This window comes from Myotis davidii, unplaced genomic scaffold (assembly GCF_000327345.1).
Source record: "Myotis davidii unplaced genomic scaffold, ASM32734v1 scaffold415, whole genome shotgun sequence".
Classification (NCBI taxonomy): Eukaryota; Metazoa; Chordata; class Mammalia; order Chiroptera; family Vespertilionidae; genus Myotis; species Myotis davidii.
In genome coordinates, this window is record NW_006287951.1 from 1,747,719 (window position 1) to 1,766,722 (window position 19,004).

General features: G+C 47.1%; 1 protein-coding gene across 1 annotated transcript in view; it reads left to right on the forward strand.

Annotated features, from left to right (window-relative positions):
- Nucleotides 1-19,004, forward strand: part of LOC102773334 (inhibitor of carbonic anhydrase) — a 39,562-nt gene that overhangs the window by 7,041 nt on the left and 13,517 nt on the right. The window contains exons 3-12 of the mRNA XM_015561371.1: nucleotides 23-131; nucleotides 1,065-1,241; nucleotides 1,968-2,115; nucleotides 3,134-3,189; nucleotides 6,967-7,145; nucleotides 8,455-8,626; nucleotides 9,493-9,635; nucleotides 11,986-12,076; nucleotides 14,824-14,877; nucleotides 15,085-15,252. Coding sequence (XP_015416857.1) covers nucleotides 23-131; nucleotides 1,065-1,241; nucleotides 1,968-2,115; nucleotides 3,134-3,189; nucleotides 6,967-7,145; nucleotides 8,455-8,626; nucleotides 9,493-9,635; nucleotides 11,986-12,076; nucleotides 14,824-14,877; nucleotides 15,085-15,252 — 1,297 coding nt within the window. The remainder of the gene's footprint in view (nucleotides 1-22; nucleotides 132-1,064; nucleotides 1,242-1,967; nucleotides 2,116-3,133; nucleotides 3,190-6,966; nucleotides 7,146-8,454; nucleotides 8,627-9,492; nucleotides 9,636-11,985; nucleotides 12,077-14,823; nucleotides 14,878-15,084; nucleotides 15,253-19,004) is intronic.

A 19,004-nucleotide genomic window follows, 5' to 3' on the forward strand; every position in this document is an offset into this window, starting at 1 on the left:
TGTCCTGTTTGTGCCTTTTCAGGAAAGCAAAGCAGATGCTGTGACATTGGATGCAGGTTTGGTGTTCGACGCAGGCCTTGCCCCCTTCAACCTGAAACCTGTAGTGGCAGAGTACTACGGGTCAAAAGAGAGTGAGTTCTCCCTGGGGACCCGGGAGAGGGTTTGTGGCTGTTGTTCTCTCCTGATAGACCCTTGTTCTCTCCCGGTAGACTCTTGTCTTATTTAGGCAGGTATTGGAGGAATGAGTGGGCAATGTGGTGCCCTGTAAGCCCCCACAGGCAGAACTCAAGGCCTCTGTGGCTTTGGGCTGGCTGAGGACTGATGCTGCTGGCACCGACCTCCCGGGCCAGGAAATGTGCTCCCTGGAGAAACAGAGCAGGCAGTGTACAGCCCAGTGACGGCGAACCTTTTGAGCTCGGTGTGTCCCTCCAGTCCCTAGGCTGACACTCTATCCACTGAGCCAAACTGGTCAGGGCAAGACTTATATTTTTGATATGTATTTTATATATTTAAATGCCATTTAACAAAGAAAAATCAACCAAAAAAAATGAGTTCACGTGTCACCTCTGACACGCGTGTCATAGGTTCGCCATCACTGGTATAGCCTTACCTCAATCATTCCAGTTTAGAGCTATATAGAGAGTCCTCCATGAACCACAGGTGCTTCACTCAGAGGAGAGACCACACTGGAGCACACACTCTGATAGTAACCTGACTGTCCCTAGGTGCCAGGAAATACTTAGAGTCAGGAATGTGACCTCTGGTTTGCAGGTAGGCTTGGGTTGATATATGTAGGCAGACAACCTGCAGGGCCAGGGTAGGAAAAATCATGTGCCTGTGGCCTTCTGGCCAGTGTTTGCCGGTAGGGTTATACGAATGTCCCCACTCTGGTCCTTTTCTTCCCTGCAAACCTAGGGAGGTTATTCTGATCTCTCCCTCTTTAGGACCCAACCCAACTTAAGTGTGGCTTGTGGGGTCCCCTTCCCTAGTCAGGAGCCCAGCAGTGATGAGCAATGTTTCCCTGAGGCCCAGGTTGTGGGTCTTCCATTCACATGTCTCTGTAGATCCACAAACCAGCTATTATGCTGTGGCCGTGGTGAAGAAGGGCAGCGGCTTCCAGCTGAATGAGCTTCGAGGCAAGAAGTCCTGCCACACAGGCCTTGGCAGGTCCGCTGGGTGGAACATCCCCATGGGCACACTCTATTCTCAATTGCCTGAGCCACAGGAATCTCTTCAGAAAGGTAAGCAGGCAGGAGACTGTGTGCCCTCGGGCAGACGTCCCTTCTTTAGGTGCCATAAAGGCCACCCTGAGGTCACTCAGACATGATCAGGTGGTCACGTGTGATGATTTTTGGGGTGGTGGGGGGAGGTTAACCAGCTTTAAACTCGTTGGGTCTGCAACACTGGCAGCCCTTGGGAGGGTTCGGTTGAGTCTTTTCTTCTCTGAGCTCCTGATACCTCAGTAGAGGCTGCCTGGAAGAGTGGGTGGGAAAGGGCATCAGGCCCAACAGAGGGTTCAGGCAGGACTAAAGTCAGTGGGGCCTATTGCCCACTTCCTTTCTGTGTTTCCCCTCCTGCTGGAGGATTCTCTGGTGGCCATCTGCTGGCCATGAGCCTGGCATGCACCTGTCCAGGTGGGTCTGTCATCTCCTGGACATGACTTCCAGGGAAGACTTATCTCTGAGCTGTTCCAGTGTGATAAAGTAGAGGGGGCTGACAGTGACTTAAGACAGGCCTTGGTTGGAGGCAGGCATAGGCCTGGGCCTTCGGGAGGGCGGTGGGCGAATAGTTGTTAACATGTCCCATCTTGGAAACCTTGATCTTGACCAGTGAACACACATACAGGCAAGCTGGGCCTGGTATGCTGGGTTTGTTCTGGTCACTCTCTGGTCACTCAGGAGCCTGGGTTCCCCTTTGGAATTGTCTTTGGCAGGTTGGCTCATATTCCACATCTCTGTCTTGAGCAGCAGTGGCCAATTTCTTCGCGGCCAGCTGTGTCCCCGGTGCGGATGCGACAGCCTTCCCCAAACTGTGTCAGCTGTGTGCTGGGAAAGGGAAAGACAAGTGTGCCTCCTCCCACCATGAACCGTACTTTGGCTACTCGGGTGCCTTCAAGTGAGTGAGACTCCCTGTTCCTCCCCCCTTCTCTGAAGATGGTGAAACGAAAGCACAGGGATTCATTAGGCAGGGCTGCCCCAGACCCCGTAGAGCAGCGGTTCTCAACCTGTGGATCGCGACCCCTTTGGCAGTGGAATAACCCTTTCACAGGGGTCGCTTAAGACCATCCTGCATATCAGATATTTACATTATGATTCATAAGAGTAGCAACATTACAGTTATGAAGTAGCAACGAAAATAATTTTATGGTTGGGTCACAACATGAGGAACTGTATTTAAAAGGCCAGAAGGTTGAGAACCACTGCCCTAGAGGGGCAGTGTGAAACCCAGGTTCTGAGTGCCTCCTAACCATCCTGAGGGGCAGTCTTTTGTATGGGAGCCCCTCTCGTCTCCTAGAGTCTGGGGTCTGTCTATGTTACCCTCCTGGGCCCTCCTGGAGGGTGGAGGGGATAGACCTGACTCTGGGACTCTGGGATCCACAGACACAGGCTTGGGCTCCCATCTGATTAAAGGCCAGGATCTCCCAGTTTGCTTCTTTCTGCCTGAACATCTCCCTGTGACTGGGACACATGTGCCTGCCTCTCCTCACCTCCCTCTCAGCCCTGTGAAGGCACGTCTCCCTACTCCATGGCTACCACTCAAAACCTGGCTGGGGTTCCAAGGCTATCCAGAGTTTTGATCCTACATGTAAAAAGCTTTAAACCTTTATTTTTAAAAAATCTATTGCTTTTGGCTGCTTTTGAAGAGAAAGGTGAGGGTCCTACTTTCACACCATCCCTCCCCAGAGTTGCCTGGGATGTGGCTACAGGGCTCTACCTGCCTCAGCCCTCGGCTTGGCTGTGTGGGTTCAGATGCCCCTCACACAGGGCTATCGCCTCTGTGAGGGCAGATGGAAGTCTGGGAAATGGCACAGCTCTGTGAGCCTGTGGCCGGGGCAGAACCTCAGAGGGTCTGCACGGGGAGGGCAAGGCCCTGTCCTGGAGAGTGCCCTGACTGCAGCTGTCCTGTTCCTCAGGTGTCTGCAGGATGGAGCGGGGGATGTGGGCTTCATGAGACATATGACTGTGTCAGGTAAGTGCTGGGCGGAAGAGGAATTATGTGCATCGCACCCTGGCCAGGGGAACTGATTTTGCCTCAAAGTTTTCCTACATCTAGAGATGGGTGGTGACAAGATCTTAATGAAATAGGAGGGTTTCTGTATAAAACACATATTTGTTATTTGTACATTCTTTAAGTGCTCAATTTGTTCAGTCTATAACTCTACTAAACAGATTTTCTGAATATTTAAACATTGCTTAACTAGTAAAACAAAATGAGTTTCAATAATCAAATTATCCCAGTCACTGAAATGCCAATTTCAAATTTAATCACGTTCTTCTGAATGCCTCACTACAAATGGCTCCCAAATGCTCAAATATCTGCAGCAAAACCCACACTACCATAATGATTTCAGAACGTATTAGCACACATATAATAAGTCTATTGCAAAAGCATTATTACTATGGACAATAATTTCTTCTTTGTTTCTATATTTAAACAAACAAACAAATACCTTTTCAGGGTTTTGGGTAATTTATCAGAAACAAACAAATAACAAAAAAGTTTTCAGACAAGATGAGGGTTCAGACTTTGGCTTTTATAACCGATTGAATTTCTTTCAGCTATAGAACACACTTGTATCACTCACGAAGTTTAAAACCAAGTATATATTCATGGTGCTACATTCATTTTAAGATTAATGTCTGCTACCTCAAGGAAAATTTTAAGGGCTTGCTTTCTGCATGGGCCTTTGCTCCTCATAACCTAGTGTTTCTCTAACACGAAATAGGAGTTTCCCATGTTTTGTTCTCTTGTTCAGCCATTCACAATTCACTGTCTCCTCATTAGTACACATTGACCTGGTTTGTTAGCATTTTGGTAAGTGACGCATGTCTTATTATCAGTGATTTTTAAAAAAATATATTTTATTGATTTTTCACAGAGAGGAAGGGAGAGAGATAGAGAGTCAGAAACATCGATGAGAGAGAAACATTGATCAGCTGCCTCCTGCACATCTCCCACTGGGGATGTGCCCGCAACCCAGGTACATGCCCTTGACCGGAATCGAACCTGGGACCTTTCAGTCCACAGGCCGACGCTCTATCCACTGAGCCAAACCGGTTTTGGCTTATCAGTGATTTTAATCAGTGGGATCATCTAGGGGTTTCATCTCCCAGGATCAAGTTGTTCCAAATAATTGTCACTGTTATATCCTCTGGTTGCTCAAGTTACCACAATTATGTCAGAGGGCAGCACCTTCTAACACTCACCCTAAAGTGTTTAAAACATCCTCACTTTCTGAAAACGACAGGTTATCCTAGACCAGTGATGGTGAACCTATGACACGTGTGTCAGAGGTGACACGCGAACTCATTTGTTTTGGTTGATTTTTCTTTGTTAAATGGCATTTAAATATATAAAATAAATATCAAAAATATAAGTCTTTGTTTTCCTATGGTTGCAAATATCAAAAAATTTCTATATGTGACACGGTGCCAGAGTTAAGTTAGGGTTTTTCAAAATGCTGACATGCCAAGCTCAAAAGGTTCGCCATCACTGTCCTAGACCATCCGATTATCTTTGCTGAAAGCCACTTGTCTGCTATTATACAAGACCCCTTATTAAAAGTAGAAGTTTATGAGAGATTGTCCACTGGGCTTTAGGGATGAAAATGAGTGTGGGTGGTGAGTGACTGAGGTGGAAAAGTTATTTCTTTCTGAAACTATTAGGTCATATTGAGTCTTTTAATTTAATTCTAACATTACTAAATCATTTAAAAATGTTAATATATTTAAAATGTATTTTATGACATACCTAATTAAAATGGTAACATTCATAAGAACTCTAATTGTATTCCTTCTCTCTCTCTTTTAAAAAAATGTTTTAATTGATTTCAGAGAGAATAAGGGAGAGGGAGAAAGAGATAGAAACATTAATGATGAGAGAGAATCATGGATCGGCTGCCTCCTGCACACCCCCTCCTGGGGATCAAGCCTGCAAGTTGGGCATGGCCCTGACTGGGAATGGAACCATGACCTCCTGCTTCATGGGTCAATGCTCAACCACTGAGCCATACCAGCCCAACTTCCTTCTCTTTTGATAGGAGATTTATCAACCACAAAGGCCTTCTGTCTGAGTTTCACAGGGCTGCCATAACAAAGTACCTTAAGCAACAGAAATTCATTGTCTCATAGTTCTAAAGGCAAAAGTCCAAGACCAGCATGTTGGCAGGGTTGGCTCCTTCTGAGGCTGTGAGGGGAAATCTGTCCCATGCCTTTCTTCTAGTTTCCAGTAGTTTGCTGACAGTCTTTGGTGTTCCTCGGCCTGTACTACATTATCCCAATCTCTGTCTCTCCATGTCTGTCGGTGTCCAAATTTTCCTCTTTTGGTAAGGGCACCAGTCATAATAGGAGTAGGGCCTACCCACTCCAGTATGACTGCCTCTTAATTACATCTGCAATGACTCTATTTCTAAATAAGGTCACATTCTGAGGTCCTGGGGATCAGGACGTTAACATGTGAATCTGGGCAGGGGGCGCACAGTTCAAACCAGAACACCTTCCAATAGCTAGACGAGGAGAACCAAAGAGCTTGTTTCCTTACAAGGCTTTCTGGTCCTTCTCTGTAGCTATAGAATGCCCTTCCCAGCTTCCTCGGCTCCTGTCCCTCCCTCACCTGCCCCACCACCTTTCTCTGGTGGGCTCTGTCTTTAGGGGGAGACCAGGATTATCCTAGCATGGCCACATGTCAGCTTCAGATTAGCAAGTTTGATGAGTTCCCTCAACTCTCTGAGGCTATTTCCTTTTCTCTAGAATGGGATAGTTGCCCTAGCCAGTTTGGCTCAGTGGATAGAGAGTTGGCCTGAGGACTGAAGGGTCCCAGGTTCAAGCCCGGTTAAGGGCGCATGCCCAGGTTGCAGTCTCCAAGGGGGTAGGGGTGTGCAGGAGGCAGCCGATCAATGATATTCTCATCATTGATGTTTCTCTCTCTCCCTCTTCCTTACTCTGAAATAAATAAAAATGTATTTAAAAAAAAAATAAGAGTGGGATAATCACATCACCGGCCTTCTTCAGCTGCTATGAGGATTAAGTGACAAAGAGCATGGGCTACTTCAGCATGGTGTTTGGTGTGCTGTGAGTGCTCAGTAAACATCTGCTGTCACCTTTCATATTAGCAGAGCCATAGGGACAGGGGCAGTGGGAGGGCTCTAGGCCAAGCATGCCTCCCAGCCCTGTCTCCCCAATCATCTCTTCTCCCGAGGCCTCAGGTTCCTCATCTGTAGAAAATGTATTTGGAAAAGATTCTCTTTCAGTCCTCTTACTTAGGGTTGTTAAAAGAATGATTGAAGAAGACAGTTTTGGTGATATAAACAAACATTATTAACACTTCAAGAAGTGGGCAGGCTCCATGTGGAGAACTGCAAAATGGGGAGGAAAGCAGGAAGCTTTTACAGGACAAAGAATAAAGAACAAGGAAGAGACACATAGGAAACATCTCATTGGCTGGGGCTACACTCTCAACCTTGTTTGGGCTGAGAAGGAACAAAGAAAGAAGCAGAGAGCCCAGAGTTGGGTTGGCAGTGAGGACTGGCTGGATAATGGGCTTCTGATCACGCAGAACATTACAGGGACATGAAAGTTACCTAAGTTTTGGTTTGTTGACGTGGCATCCTGGGCAGGAGCGGCTCCATCTTGGGCCTAGAAGGTTATTTCAACAAGGTCAGGTAGTTTGTGTTTCAGTGAGAAAGGGGGACCACAGCGGATGTCTCTGCCTGCAGTCTGGTGGCTCCTTTGGGCTTTCTTCCCCCAGAGAACCTTGCACGCCAGGCTGACAGGGACCAGTATGAGCTCCTCTGCAGGGACAACACCCGGAAGCCAGTAGACCAATATGAGGAGTGCCACCTGGCCAGCATCCCTTCCCATGCTGTCGTGGCCCGAAGTGTGGGCGGCAAGGAGGACTTGATCTGGGAGCTTCTCAACCAGGCCCAGGTACCAAATCCCCTGTCCTCCTTCCTGCTTACGAGTCGCTGCTTGGATTCGGGGCACCTTCCTTTACTCTCTTATTGCCACTCTGGCAGTCCTGTGGATCACGGCAGGAACCACACCACACATCCTCCTCTTCACTGACAAGCCACTCAGTCTGTATATGTTATAGGCAGCAGAGGCCATAAAACCCTCGCCTGGCATCGCCGACCTGGTGGGCCAAAGACTCTGCAGAAGTTCCTCATTGCCCCAGTGTGTTCTTTTCGTCCTAAGTGGATACAGGTGTCCCCCCTGTTATCTTATTGCCATGTGACCCTGCCCTCCTGACTTCCCTTAGGCGCAGTAACCCTCCACGAGCATTCCTCTCTGTCCTGCGTTGGTGGCATTCTCTCCCAGCCAGCCATCATTCATCACCCATCCCTGCTGGCGCTCTCTGCTCAGCACTGGAGGTTCAGAAATGAACTAGACAAAGACCTGCCCCTTGAGTTGCTCACAGAGAAATGTGGACACATACAAATTATCAGGAGGTGGGATGGCACAACCTTGGGGACATGGATTATGTACTTTCCGGAGGACAGAAGGACTGATTTGCAGGATGCATCTGGGAAGGTTCTGGGACCCCAGGGAATAAGCTCTGTGCACCCCAAGGAAGTACGAGGTTTGCCAGAGAAAGCAGTGGGTGACAGTTGATGCAGAGCCACTGCAAAACAAAAAGCAGCCAGACACTGGACAGAGTGTGTGAGTAGGTGCTGCTGTCAGGTACAGCCAGGAACAGCTTTGGGCCAGTCACTGGGAGTCACAGGTAAAGGGCCCTTTGTTTTTGTCTGAAGCAGGAAAGGACTGCTTGAGATCCTCAGTGGTGGGGGGCGGGCCCAGGACTCCTGACCTCCAGCCTCGATGGCAGAGTGCTGGATCCCCAGCTACTCAGGATGAAGAGCACCGGAGCCACTTGGAGAATCAGGCGGCCAGGACCGCGGCAGCCTTCACTGACTGCCCACGGGAACACGGCATTGGAGAGGGGCAGTTGCCCGGCACACGACGACCCCAAACCCCTTTGTACAGATCTGAGGGGCAGTCCCTGCAGTTTCCCGGAGTCTGCACAAGGCAAACAAGCTGGGATATGAGTAAAGCATTCCATGGAGGGAGACCTGAGAACCCCATGAGCCCCAGGGACTTCTGAGGGCCTTGGGCCCTGTCTTCTCTCTCAGGCACTCATTCTTTTTTCCCTTCTGTTCTTAAATGGTTGGGGTTTGTTTTCCCTTTGCTTCTCTCTGCCAGCTTCCCTCCTTCACTGTCTTGTTTGTCCTTCTAACAGGAATATTTTGGAAAAGACACGTCAGCAGACTTCCAGCTCTTTGGTTCTTCTTACAAGAAGGACCTGCTGTTTACAGATGCCGCCCATGGGTTTTTAAAAGTCCCACCTAAGATGGATGCCATGCTGTACCTGGGATATGAACATTTAGCTGCCATTCGGTCTCTAAGGGGAGGTGTGTACAGTCCTGGCAGGGCAGTGGGCAGGGTGGGGGTCATAGAGGCTTTCCTGGAATCCGCAGGCCTCACCTGACCCAGCCTTCACTGGCCTGCAGAGCTCAGGGGAGTACCAACTACACTGGGTTTTAATGAGGGGAGTTTCTGTTGTGCTGGGGAGAAGACCTAACTTACCTTTAGATTATGGACCACTTGACTTAATGATGGTCTGGCTTCTTTGTATTAACCAGAGTTGCCCCACCCAACAACAGGTCTACTAGTATTTGACAGGGTAAATAACCCATCCTAACCTGAAGTAGGAACATGGCCTCTGCCACCTTCAGGAGAACTAGAATTTTAGAGGGTTTTAATCCAGCTCCTGCCTTCCTCCAAATTCCTATGGTCCATTTCTTCCTTCCTTCTCTCTCCCCAAGCCCCCTCTATTTAGTCAACCAGTAGTTATTGAGCATCTACAAAGCCACTGTGTTAGACGTGGGCATACCGTGGTGAGCAAAGACTGGGCAACAGGAGAGCAAGCAGGCCCACCCAGAGCAGAACACATGACTACCCCCCGGGGAGCGCTCCCTGGATGGGAGAACCCAGTCCTGTAAGAGATGGCTCAGAGGCCTTCCCTGGGGAGGTGAGGCCTGAGAAGGTGAGGTCAGGAGGGATGTTAGGGTTGTTCTGCCTTCACTGCTCTTTCTGAGAACTGAGTTCTCATTTCTCCGGGGGGTGATAGGCAGGAGTGAGTGGTGATATGGGCATGTGACTCTGCTGATGTCGATGAGGACCTCATTGGGCAGCCACTCTGTAGCTGGTGGCACTAAACTCCCAAACCCATCTTGGAGCTTCCTTTGGATCCCTGGCTCTTCTCTACTTGTCCTAGGTGGGAAAGGCTCAGAGACGGTGAAGTGGTGCGCAGTGGGCCACCATGAGAGTGCCAAGTGTAGCGACTGGACTCTCAAGAGTGGTGGCATCTTAGAGTGCACCACGAAGAAGACCACTGAGGACTGCATCGCTGCCATTGTGGTAAGGAAGGCCCTGCCTCCACAGCTGAGTTCAGACACCCACACATGTTGCCTTTCTGCGGAGACTTCCCAGACACCATCCCATCAGCCGCGAGGCTGAGATGCAACTGTTGTGTTGCATTTTTCCCACTCTCCAAAGCCCCATCCCACTCTACCCCATGGACCCCTGCTCAGGGCTGGGCAAAAACAAAGAGCATTCCCAAGGCTCAAACTCATTTGGTGCTCAGCTCTGGTGACCAAGGAGCTCTGAATGGTGTCCTGCCTAGGACCTGTGGGAAGTGGGATAACATCCCAGGGCGTGGTCAAGGCCCTTGTGGATTGTGAAAGCAAATCAACCCTTTCAGTCCTTTAGTTGAATGTTTAATTTTTTTCTGGTGATAAAAATATTACATGTTGGAAGAGAAATGAAAAATAAATAATATCATTCACAACTTCATAACTCAGAAATAATTACCACATAACTTTTGAGTTATGAAGCTCATTTCTGTTTCTCTATGAACAGATAATACTTTTGTGATTAGAAAAAAAAATGATAAAGGACTGAAAAATTGACAAACTTTGGAGACATACAGTCTTACTTAGGAAAGAAGATCCTAATTTTGGTAAATTTACCTGGGACCAACCCATAAGATTAAGATCTTGCAATTTCTACAGCCTCCTAACTTTGTCAATGATAAGGATTAAATTAATTTGATTGCTCATAACATTACCTGGCATATAAATAAATATTAGCTATTGTTGTAATTACTTAAATTTTTGAGCATAGTTGGTGCACTTTCTAAGGTAATGAAGTATTCATTTAAAATGTTTTAATTGCTGCATAATATTCTACCAAGCATTTCTGCCTCAATTTATTTAACTAACTTCTAAATATCTATATTTGAATTATCTCCAGACCTTTTGCTATTATAGATATGGGAATGAAGATTTTTTATTCTTTAGTCATCAGTATTTCTGAGTATGCCTTTAATACTAATGACAGCTAATATTTATGACCTCTTAACTTGCACTAACTCATTCAATCCTCATGATAAGCCTATAAGGTAGGCGCTTCGCCCATTTTATAGATGAAATAATGTGTGTAGAACAGTATTTAGGGGTGTATCCCTTGGAGTAGTCAGATCCCAGAGACTGTGTGATATAGTGGTTATGAGCAAAAGTTAAGGCATTCAACTACCTAAGTTTACGTCCTGGTGACCATCTATTGGACAAATTATTTAACCCCTCTCTGCTTTAGTTTACTAATGTATTAATGAGGGAAAATTATACAACCTACCTAATTGGATTTTATGAGGAATATATGAAATAACCACTGCAAAGTGTTTAGAAAAGGTCCTGACACATATAGGGGCTTGGCAAGTTTTTCCTTCTAGAGTTACTACTGTCTTAAGTAGATTTTTTTTTACAGATTTCTAGAAAGGCAGTTAGCAGGTCAAAAGCAAAGAGTATGTGTGTGTCTATTTCTTTCTAATGACCTTATCTGTAAGTGTGCATTTTATGCTCTGTTGGAAAAATTTATCAATTAAAACTATACATTAATTATTACAGGAATACCTCATTTTATTGTGCTTTGCTTTATTGCACTTTGTAGATACTAGATTTTTTTTTAAAAGGCAAGATTAAGGCTTGCTGAAGGCTTAGATCAGTGATGGCGAAAAAAAAAATGCCATCACTGGCTTAGATGATAGTATTTATTTTAGCAATAAAGTATTTTTAAATTAAGGTATGTGCATTATTTTTTTAGAAATGATGTGCTTCACACTTAATAGACTATAGTATAATGTAAACATAACTTTTATATGCAGAGGGAAACCAAAAAATTCGTGTGACTTGCTTTATTGCAATATTTGATTTATTGTAGTGATCTGGAACTAAAACACAGTATCTCTGAGGTATGCCTGTAACGAATTATTTAAGTAGAGAAATTAATTATGTACTGAAATCTTTGCTGTGCCAGAGCTCTAAGTACACTGCCAACAGAGTTATGGGACCAGAACTGAACTCTGCCATACAAAAGAAAACGTGTTCCATAGAAGCAGTTAAGTGCAGTCACTGAGTCTGGCATGTGGCTTGTTGAGCGATCGTGGTATAGTGAAAGCACTATGAGGGCATGGATCTCAGGAGAGGCCGGGGAGCCTGACCTGGGTTGGGCTCTTTCTCCTGGGTTAACGGGCCAAATGCAGGTCCAGTTTTCTAAAAGTGTGTTTACGTGGCAGAAGCTCTGGGTGGTCCATGATTTGGTTAATCACAAGGACATGTGACATGAAGCCAGTGAGTTGGAGACCTCTGAGGGTCAGTGAGACAGGATAACAAGCTCACTGTTGTGCCACTGATTTATTTCCTAACCTCAGAAAGGAGACGCTGATGCCATGAGCTTAGACGGAGGATTTATCTACACGGCGGGCAAGTGCGGTCTGGTCCCTGTCCTGGCAGAGAACTACAGTAAGTGGAGGGAAGTGTCGCTGGCTGTTTTATTCCCTCTGGGCCATGGACTTAGAGATAAGGAAATAATTTGGTTCATTGTTGAGATAATAACTATTGCTGAATGTAGGAAGCTAGTCGATAACATCCAGTTTTCAGAATGTCTGGACCAATTAAGACATAGATGTAAGATTTAGGCAAAAAGAGGTAAAAATAGCACCTTCATTACTGAGAATAGCGATATGGGAGGGCATGGTGTAGAGTTGGCTGCAGTGTTTGCCAAAATGCCCTTGAGTTAGAGTTGCCCACTAATTCAGGAGAACAGGTCGGCTGGCTCAGCCCATGGCTGAGGGCCGAGGAAAACATTCTGAGGTGAGAAGCTCTAAGCCACCTTCTCCCCATTATCCTCAATAATGAAAGAAGGGGCTGAGCCACATGTGCCTAGATCAGGGGTGGGCAAACTTTCTGACTCGAGGGCCACAATGGGTTCTTAAACTGGACCAGAGGGCCGGAACAAAAGCATGGATGGAGTGTTTGTGTGAACTAATATAAATTCAAAGTAAACATCATTACATAAAAGGGTACGGTCTTTTTTTTCAATAGTTTTATTCATTTCACGGGGCCGTATCCGGCGCGCAGCCAATAGTATGCCTACGGTTGCACTATCCCCTTCCTCCTCCGCTGTTCCATCAGCCTCTGTGCGCTCCTACCTATGTCCCATCATCCTCTGTCCCATCTGCCTCTGTACCCTCCCTTTCTCTGTCCCATTATCCAGTGTCCACTCCCTCCTCTGTCCCATCAGCCTTTGTCCCCTCCCTCCTCTGTCCCATCATCATCTCTCTCCTACCTCCTCTGTCCCATCAGACTCTGTCCCCTCCCTCTTCTCTCCCATCAGCTTCTGTCTCCTCCTTCCACTTTCTGATCAGCCTCTGTCCCATCCCACCTCAAGTCCCTTCAACCTCTATCCCCTCACTCCTCTTCTGTCCCTTCAGCTTCTGACTCCTCACTCCACTGTCCCATGACCCTCTGTCCCCTATCTCCTCATTGCCATCAACCTCAGTCCCATCAGCCTCTGACCCCTTCCTCCTCTGTCCTATCAGCCTATCTCCATTCAACCTGTTGCCTCCCTTCTCTGTCCCATCAACTTCTGTCCCCTCCCTCCTCTGTCCCATCAGCCTCTATCCCCTCGGGTGAGGAAAACCTTAAAAATAAACAAAAGTTACTAGAGTTGTAACAAAAATAAAGGAGAAGATGACACCACAGTTACTTGTTAAAGAGCAAATCTATCCTGAAGCTGTAATAATAATAATGACTATTCATAGGGTACTCTACAGTTGACAGGTCTCCTGCTTGCACTATTCCTGTTTGCTTTCCTCAGCAATCCTCTAGTATGTGGGCATCATTGTCCCATATTATGTAGATGGGAAAGTGAGGCTCAGGGCCACACAGCCAGGAAGTGGCTGCACCTGGGCTTGAGAAGAGGTGGCCTGACTGGAACCCTGGGCCCCTCCTGACCAACCACACTGCTCCTTGTCACCTCTGCACGAAGGTCTGCACTGGGGCTTGTTGTTAATGAAGACGAGGAGGAAAATGAGATCACTCTTAGCTTTTAGCCAGCTGGATTTGAATAGCAGGGGAGCCAATCTCGTTTTTAGAATAGGAGAGCAGGTTCTCCCATCTGTGTCTCCACATAGGCAGAGAGGGTCTGTATCTGTCTGTGAAGTACTGATCTTGGGCATTAGCTAAAGCATCTAGTGTAGTACCTGGACCGGATGCATCAGCCTCACCTGAGAACTTATTAGAAATGAAAATTCTTGGACCCCACCCCACATCTACCGAGTCGGACTCCAAAGATGGGGCCACTGTTTTGTGTATAATTCTATAATACGTCATCTGTATATTGTATTGTGTGTTCACCACCCCAAGTCAAGTCTTCTTCCATCACACATTCTCTTCTAATTCTGCAGATTTGTAATTCTAATCTTTTTTTAAAAATATATTTTATTGATTTTTTACAGAGAGGAAGAGAGAGGGATAGAGAGCCAGAAACATCGATGAGAGAGAGGCATCGATCAGCCGCCTCCTGCATACCCTGCACCGGGGACGTGCCCGCAACCAAGGCACATGCCCTTGATCAGAATCAAACCTGGGACCCTTCTGTCCGCAGGCCGATGCTCCATCCAGTGAGCCAAACCAGCCAGGGCTATAATTCTAATCTTATTATAAATTCAGCCGTTTAGGCCATACTCAATAAGCACAATTCAGTTACACAATTTTGGGATAGGAATCCATGAAATATCAATGGTGCTCCCATTAGAATCAGGAACAAGACAAGAAGGCCCACTCCCACCAAATATATTTGGCATTATTTTGGAAATGAATGCAGTAAGTTAAAAAAATATATATATTTAAGATACATATATTTAATATTTGGGGATGAGAAATTAAATTATCATTATTAGAAAATGTTATTGTGAACCTAGAAAATCGGAGACTTAACCTTATAAAAGAAGTCATTAAAGATCTTTCTTTTGGACTTCTATTCAATAGAAATATTTAAACAGAAGCACACTCATATGTACAAAGATTTAGGGGAAAATGGGTCACAATGTAAATGCCCACCAGTAGGGGGATTATAAAATACGTTCTTCCACACAGTGGAACATAACTTAGAGTCAACCAATAAATAGCATGAGAGAGCTATATTGATTTCTACTGAATCAAAAAGGTCCACAGTAGATCTTTAAAAAGGTTCAAGTAACTCGCAGAAAAGAATGTACAGCAGGATTCAGTTGAAGAAGTAGGAAGTGAGTGTGTAAATACTTGTGAATGTTTGTATGTAAACACATCGGGAGCAAGAGTGTCATTCTGTTTGGCCCAGTACTAATAATGACAGTTATTTGCAGGGGCTTCTGCTAGAGTGAGGTAAGGGATTCAACTGATTCCCCCTCCCTGGAGAGAGTGGCAGGCAGGGGCTAGCTGCAACAGCTCTAGGAGGGCCCTGGAGCTGTTGAAATTGATCTCGGTATCTCTGTTGCAAGGCCACTACGCTGTGGCAGTGGTTAAGAAATCAGATGCCGACCTCACCTGGAACTCTCTGCGAGGCAAGAAGTCCTGCCACACCGCAGTTGGCACTTCTGCGGGCTGGAACATCCCCATGGGCCTGATATACAACCAAACGGGGTCCTGCACATTTGGTAAGTGTGTTCTGGGAGGTGGTGTGGCAGCCCCTTCCTTGGGCCTGTGTCTGTGTAAGGGACAAATTCAGTTCAATGAATAGCAAGGGGTGGCATAAGGGGCTGGACAGACATTGTGGGTGAACTTCACATGTCCCTAAGGAAGTCCTCCCCTTTCTCCTTACCTCCTTGCCTCCAAGGAAGAGGCTTGGCCCAAAGGGCAGACCTTGGGGAAAGGTCTTTATGTCGCCCAGCTGGCTCAGGGAACAGGCCCGGGGTTGCAAAGCAAGAGTGGGTGTGTGTGCATTATTTTCCCAAACAAACTGGCTGCTTTTTAAAATTGAAAACCTTACACCAGGAGGTCCTTAAGTGCTTTAACTTTCACTTTCATCTTCATGTTTCTTAGGTTCCAGTATTAGTCATTTTAGCAACATTCTTGCTATACCTAAAAGGCTCCTGCTCCCCTGCTTTCCCCAGCCACCTGACACATCCCAGCCCTGTGTGAACCCCACTACCTGCTCTCTTCTCCCTCTGCACCTGAGCAGCTGAGCATGGCTGGAAATGTCCCGGGGTGGAACAATTCCTTCCACTGGAAATGCCCCAGGTGCTGGCCTCAGCACTCAGGAGCGCTCCCACTGCTTCTCTGCTCCACATCCCTGCACTTCCCAATAATTATCCCAATGTTCTAACTGTCCACACACCCCCACCCCACACCCATCTACCACCTTTTCTCAGCAGATGATCTCATCTGCACCTGCAATAGGCAATTGAAACCGCCAGAAAGGGTCCCCGCCCCACCCCTTGACATTCCAACGCCAAAGCTGTGGCCTCCTGATAGCTGTATCTGCTCAGCCTTCCTCCACAGCCCAGCCAATCCCTCTACCAGTAATCGGGTGTGGGCCCCTCCCTTGTTCCCCTCTGCAGAGCCTCATACCCTCAGTCAGTACTTCTCCCTCTGGTATATCCAACAGTTTCTTTCAACAGGTAAACACAGCCAGTGTCTTCCATTTTTACAAATCCCCCTCTCCCAACATTCTCCTCCAGCTCCTGTCTTCTTTCTCTGCCCCTTTACTCCCAGGCTTATTAAAAGCCTGGCCTGAGCCACTCATCTCCCACCCACTCCCTGTCTTCTGGCTTTCTGCATCATTCCACACCACGAACTCTGGTCAAGGCTGCATGACCTACCTGTTGCTTAACTGGAAGGGCATGCTCCAGTCCTCTTCTACATGACCTCTCTTTCTTTAGATCACCCTAAAACACTTATCTCCTGGCTTTTGTGGACACACACTAGCTTGGTGTTTCTCCTACCCCTTCAAAGTCCCCCTTTCCCAACCTGGTTAATAAATGTTTGAGTTGCTGAAAGCAACCCCCACCCCACCCCCCAAACCCATGCCTACAGCCTTGACTGCCATCTAAACAAATATTGTATGTAGGGAGTTAGGCACATAGCAAGCACTAGATAAATGTTTGCTGCTATTAATATTATGTCTATATGTTGATACTATCAAGTTTTTGTCCCCAGCACAGATCTCTCCTTGACCTCCAGACCAGTATATATGAACTGTCTCTTTGACATTATCTGCTTAGATATCTCAAAAGCACATTAAGCCCAACATGCCCCAAATGGAATACATCATCTCTGTCGAGCCTGGTCCTGCCCCTGAGCTGCCTAGCTTGGTGGAGGACCTCACAGTCCATCCACTTGTCCCAGCTGGGAACCTGGGAGCTGCCATCCTCCACACACCCATCCATCACTAGTGATGTCAGCTTCTCTCCTCTCCACCTCCCTCCCCCCCGCTGTGCTACTCTAGTCCAAGCTGCCCTCATCCCCTTGACCACTGCAGTAGCCTGCTGCATGCACCCACATCTGCCCTCGATTTCATGCACCCTGTTGCCAGACCGTTCTTTGAAAAGAGCAGATCTGATTATGTCCTGGCTAAAGCCCTTCGGAAGCTCCCTATTGCTCTAACAATAAAGAACAAAATCTACACCAAAGTGTAGAAGGTCACATGTGGTCTGGATCTTTGCCCCTCCCTACTCACTCTTGCTGTGGATGGTCCAGCCCCAGTGGCCTCCATTAAGCTCTCTAGGCAGTTTGCCCCTCACCCCCAAACTCTGCCCTAGGCCTCTGCAGATGCTGCCTCCTTTGCCCTTTGCTTGGGTAATTCCTATTCATTCTTCATCTCTCGACTTGAGGCTTCTTTCTGATTCCCAGGTCTGCACGGGGTTCCTTTATCTGTGGCCTGTGGGATCATATTTTCCCCCCAGAGCAAGGGGAGAAACAAATTCACTGTGTGATTGCTTGGGTTATGACTGCTGCCTCCTAGACTTGGGTTCAGGAGGGTAGGTCCTCACTGTGGTGCCCTGGAGCCCAGCATAGGGCTTGGTGCCTGGGCCTCTCGGGCCCCTTCTTGGACTTGGAGTCATGATGGCAGACCCTGTAAAGAAGGCAGGGCAGCAGAGGTCGGAAAACAGTGGGACATGTTTTCCAATTTTGTCCACTCTTAGGATTAAATCTATTCCTGCTCTTCCTGTGCCAGGACAGGGTGGACTTTTGTGGACTCACAGACCCTTGCCCCAACTTCAGCTAGTCCCCCTTCACTTTGCTCCAGCTGCAACTTAAAACAATTTTTCATAGGTTCCTATTTTGAATAATATGGTACCAGATACCTGAATGTGCCTTTACATCATCAGGCAATTCTAGGGACAAAAACCTGAGGCTTTCTTGCTAACACAGGCGGGAAGAGCTGACCTCCTGTTTCCTCCTGCACAGATGAATTCTTCAGTCAAAGCTGTGCCCCTGGGTCTGATCCAGAGTCCAGTTTCTGTGCTCTGTGCGGCGGCGACAGCAATGCAGCCCACAAGTGTGCTCCCAACAGCCACGAGAAATACTACGGCTCCAATGGGGCATTCAGGCGAGTAGTGTCTGTGCACCACCTTTCTCTCTGGCACCAACCCCAGGAACCTCTTGTCCTTTCACCTTTTCCCCAGCATCTGGGTGCTGCATTTAGGAGGAGCCAGAATTTGGAATTGGAATTGCAAATTCCCACTGGCCCCAAGGACCCAAGTTCAGCCCCTTTTTGGAGCACTCTCGTCAATCCTCCAACACTCCCTCCTCCATCTATCAGATCTTTGTTTCCCATTTCAATTGAGGAAATTGAAGCAATCAAAAGAGAAATTCCACCCTGTTCCCAGTGCCACATCTACCCATGTGCTGGCATCGGTGCCCAGAGACGCTGCCCTCCATCCTCTTATTTGGGATGGCCAGGCTGTCTCCTAGCAAGGCCCAGTCCTGTCCCAGCACTGACTGCCCCTCCTCCAGCCTCTTCCAGGGCATTGCCCCAGCACGTCTCCCTTCTTTCTCCTGCATCATCACATTTTCTTCTCTACTAGATCATTTCCATCAGCCTACAAACATGTTGCCATTTTTTCATCTTAAACATAAATAAATAAGTAAAACCTCTCTTGATTTTCCTTTCCTACCCATCTCTCTCCTCTTTACAACGAAATTCCTTGAAGAAGTTCAACATCCTTGCTCACTCCAATTTCTTTCCTTTCAATCTTCCCAGAACCCAGTTTACAAATCTGTTTACATTCCCCCAACCCCAACCAGCAGAATTAGTTTTATTATTGTTTTTAAATGATCTAAAGAAAACAGTCCTCCTTATTGTTGGTACTTGGGCAGGCTGCTCCCACCACATCTACCCCTTGGTGCACCACATCCACCAGCAGCTGGAACTGCACTTGTAAATCACCAGTGACCTCTGTTCTGC